The sequence below is a fragment of the Bison bison genome, unplaced genomic scaffold (genome assembly GCF_000754665.1).
Source record: "Bison bison bison isolate TAMUID 2011002044 unplaced genomic scaffold, Bison_UMD1.0 scf7180017863978, whole genome shotgun sequence".
Taxonomy (NCBI): Eukaryota; Metazoa; Chordata; class Mammalia; order Artiodactyla; family Bovidae; genus Bison; species Bison bison.
Window position 1 is genome coordinate 781,536 of NW_011494550.1, and position 3,506 is coordinate 785,041.

Sequence of the window (3,506 nt, forward strand, 5' to 3'; positions counted from 1 at the left end):
CCCCGCTCACATCCAGCAGCCCCCGCCGCCCCCTGGCCAGCAGCCACCCCACCAACCCACAGGCCAGCAGCCACCCCCGCCGCAGCCTGCCAAGCCTCAAGTCATCCAGCACCACCCTTCACCCCGGCACCACAAGTCAGACCCCTACTCCACTGGTAAGTGTCCCCACCCTGCCCCCGGGCTTTGGGGAGGCTGGCTCCAGGCCCAGAATCTCATCCCCGAGGAGCCAGGTGGGTCAGTTGGGCACAGCAGGCTGACGTGAGCTCAGAGCTAAGTCTCAGAGGCTCTGGGTTGGTTGGAGAGACACAGCTGAAAAGAGGCAGTGATACAGTGTTTTAATCAGGTGTGCATCTTGCTTTCAAGCCAAGGTGACAGATTAAGCCCTCAGTTGGTCAGTTTTTTGGAACTCACAGTCAAGATAGCATTACAGTGCATGGTGATTCCTGTAGGAAAGGGAGCTGAGAGCCCAAGGAAGGTACCCCCTCTGCCTCTGGGGGTTGGGGCAGGCTTCCTGGAGGTGACCAAGATGAGCAGGAGCTGGTTTAACAAACAGTGGGGTATAAGGTCCAGGCTGAGCCAGGAGCAAATCTGGGCAGCAGTGGCTCTCTGGATACCTGCCTGAAAAGGTGCTCTGCTTTTGGTGTCAGGAGGCCCCCCTGGTGGAGCTGGAAACATGTCAGGGAGAATTGGGCTGAAGCCCAAAGGTAGCGCACAACTTTCTGGGAAACCACTCGTGTCTTCTGCTCCCAGTCTCTAGCCTGACCTCCGCTGCCCATTTTCAGTCAGCAGCATCGGGCAGGCCAAGCCCTCCTGCCTTTCCTGAATACTTGTTTTCTAGGTGTCTGACCAAAACAGTCTGGCAGTATTCTTGTTGATGCCTCATGGTGTGGTGACATGTGAGGGTCAGAGCTGAGGGTCCTGGGCTTGGCACATAGACTGTGCAGCCTGACCTGAGGGGTGCTGTGGGTGCTGCCAACAAATTGAATAAAGCTGTTGGCTTAAGGCTGTGATTTTTCCTAAACCTGGTAAAAGCTGTAGGTGCCAAGTGGCTCGCTGTGCACCCTGAGCTGAGAGCAGCTGGCCGTCGTTTCTCGGGAAGACCAGTAACGGTCCCAGCAGCTTGCAGATGGCTGGGGGTTTCCTCGAGTCTGAGACCAGGGCTCGTCTGGTGATGAGATACCTTTGGAAGAGTCAGCATCTGGAGCAGGGCAGGTTCCCTCTGGCTGCCTGTGCTTACAGTCCCTGGGCCCATTTCCGCTTGAGTTCTGTGGCCTAGACTGGGTCACAGGGAGTGATGTGTGTTGGAGTCCAGCTGGGGGCTCTGGGTCAAAGGCCAAGTTTTTGGAGGCCAAGGAGGCTTGGCAAGCGACTCTGGGGAAGGCCAACTTGCAGGCATTGCCCCAGGCTGCTCGACTCCCCTTTAGGTCCTGCTGAGTGAGCCACCAGGAGGCAGGAGATGCCTCCATGTCACAGGCCTGGGAGCCATCAGCTAGATCCTCCTCAGAAGGGGCTCCCAAGGGAGCGACCCCCGCCCCCGGAGGGGGCTTGTTGTACTTGTGTGTTTGTGGATTTCTGGCAGGCCTGGGCCAAGGCTGCCTGGGTCCCCCCAGCATTGGCTTGGATGAAGGTGGGTGTGCCGGGCCCTTCTCCCTACTCTGTGGGCCTTGCAGGTTGAGTTGTGTTGGGGAGGTTCCTGGGGGTCCGGCCTTAGACCCGAAGCAGCTGTCCAGGCAGACTGGCCTAGTCACATGGGGACAGCTGGGCACCGAGGCTGCCTGCTCTGTAGGGTTACTGACATCCGTCGTGTTTGACCCAGATCGTACCATCGGACCACCTGAAGAACTTTTAAAAAGGACTTAAGTCCAGACCCCACGTAGGCCCAGATGTATCTGTACTTCTTAAAGTTTCTTAATGAAGGCTGTTTTTCCTGACACACAGTGCTATCAACCAACCAGAATTGAGTTCATGGCTCCGTAGAGCCCTGTTTTACAGTGAGCGCAGTGAACATAATGAGCTCAGCTGGTGAGGAATCCGCCTGCAATGCAGGAGACCCTGGTTTGATTCCTGGGTTGGGAAGTTCCCCTGGAGAAGGAATTTACCCATTCCAGTATTCTTGCTTGGAGAATTCTTATGGACAGAGAAGCTTGGTGGGCTATAGTCCATGGGGTTGCAGAGTCAGACACAACTGAGCCACTAAGCACAGCACAGTGAGCAGAGGGCCTGAGGTGCCAGGGGCTGAGCTGTTGTGGGGCTTCCCTGGCTGGGCTCAGGGCCTGTGACCTCCACACCAGATTGGCTGATAAGCTCCTTGTTCCTTCTCTTAGGTCACCTCCGTGAAGCCCCCTCCCCGCTTATGATACATTCCCCCCAGATACCACAGTTCCAGAGCCTCACCCACCAGTCGCCACCCCAGCAAAATGTCCAGCCTAAGAAGCAGGTAAAGGACAGGGCTGGGCATCAGCCCCCAGGGGTGGGGACAGGCGGGGCCAGAGGTGGCTGTCTGCCTCACCAGCTGCCATGCCTGTGCTGTCCCAGGAGCTCCGAGCGGCCTCTGTGGTCCAGCCCCAGCCTCTGGTGGTGGTGAAGGAGGAGAAGATCCACTCACCCATCATCCGCAGTGAGCCTTTCAGCCCCTCACTGCGGCCGGAGCCCCCCAAGCACCCGGAGAGCATCAAGGCCCCTGTCCACTTGCCCCAGCGTGAGTGCCCTCTCCAACCCCTGCAGAGGTTGAGGGTCTCCGGGAGCCTGCACTGGGTGTGAGCTTTCTGTGGGCCGGTCAGCCATGCCCTGCTGAGGTGGGTAGGGCCCAGGCCCATGGGCTGTTTGTGTTCCAGGGCCTGAGATGAAGCCTGTGGATGTCGGGAGGCCTGTCATTCGGCCCCCTGAGCAGAATGCACCCCCACCAGGGGCCCCAGACAAGGACAAACAGAAACAGGAGCCGAAGACGCCAGTTGCACCCAAAAAGGTAGGAGCAGTTGGAGCCATGAATGCCCTTCACTCCCACCCCACCCAGGGCACTCAGGGAGCTGCCTGGGTGGGTGCATCCTCAGACTTCAGGCCTCTTGAGGAGTCCAGGCACAGCAGAGTGCCTCACCAGCCCCGTGGTCTATCTGTCTCACAGGACCTAAAAATCAAGAACATGGGCTCCTGGGCTAGCCTGGTGCAGAAGCATCCCACCACCCCATCCTCCACAGCAAAGTCCTCAAGCGACAGCTTCGAGCAGTTCCGCCGCGCAGCCCGAGAGAAGGAGGAGCGCGAGAAGGCCTTGAAGGCGCAGGCTGAGCACGCAGAGAAGGAGAAGGAGCGGCTGCGGCAGGAGCGCATGAGGTGGGCGTGGGATCTGGGTGGGGCGTGGGGCTCCCTGGGCTCAAACCTGTCCCCATGTGGATGCTGACACAGAGCCCTGCCCTGCTCAGGAGCCGGGAGGATGAGGATGCGCTGGAGCAGGCCCGGCGAGCCCATGAGGAGGCACGGCGGCGCCAGGAGCAGCAGCAGCAGCAGCAGCA

At 59.2% G+C, this 3,506-nt stretch overlaps 1 protein-coding gene across 1 annotated transcript in view; it reads left to right on the plus strand.

Annotated features, from left to right (window-relative positions):
- Nucleotides 1-3,506, plus strand: part of BRD4 (bromodomain containing 4) — an 87,582-nt gene that overhangs the window by 81,909 nt on the left and 2,167 nt on the right. The window contains exons 15-20 of the mRNA XM_010834002.1: nt 8-155; nt 2,325-2,437; nt 2,536-2,698; nt 2,835-2,965; nt 3,122-3,327; nt 3,417-3,504. Coding sequence (XP_010832304.1) covers nt 8-155; nt 2,325-2,437; nt 2,536-2,698; nt 2,835-2,965; nt 3,122-3,327; nt 3,417-3,504 — 849 coding nt within the window. The remainder of the gene's footprint in view (nt 1-7; nt 156-2,324; nt 2,438-2,535; nt 2,699-2,834; nt 2,966-3,121; nt 3,328-3,416; nt 3,505-3,506) is intronic.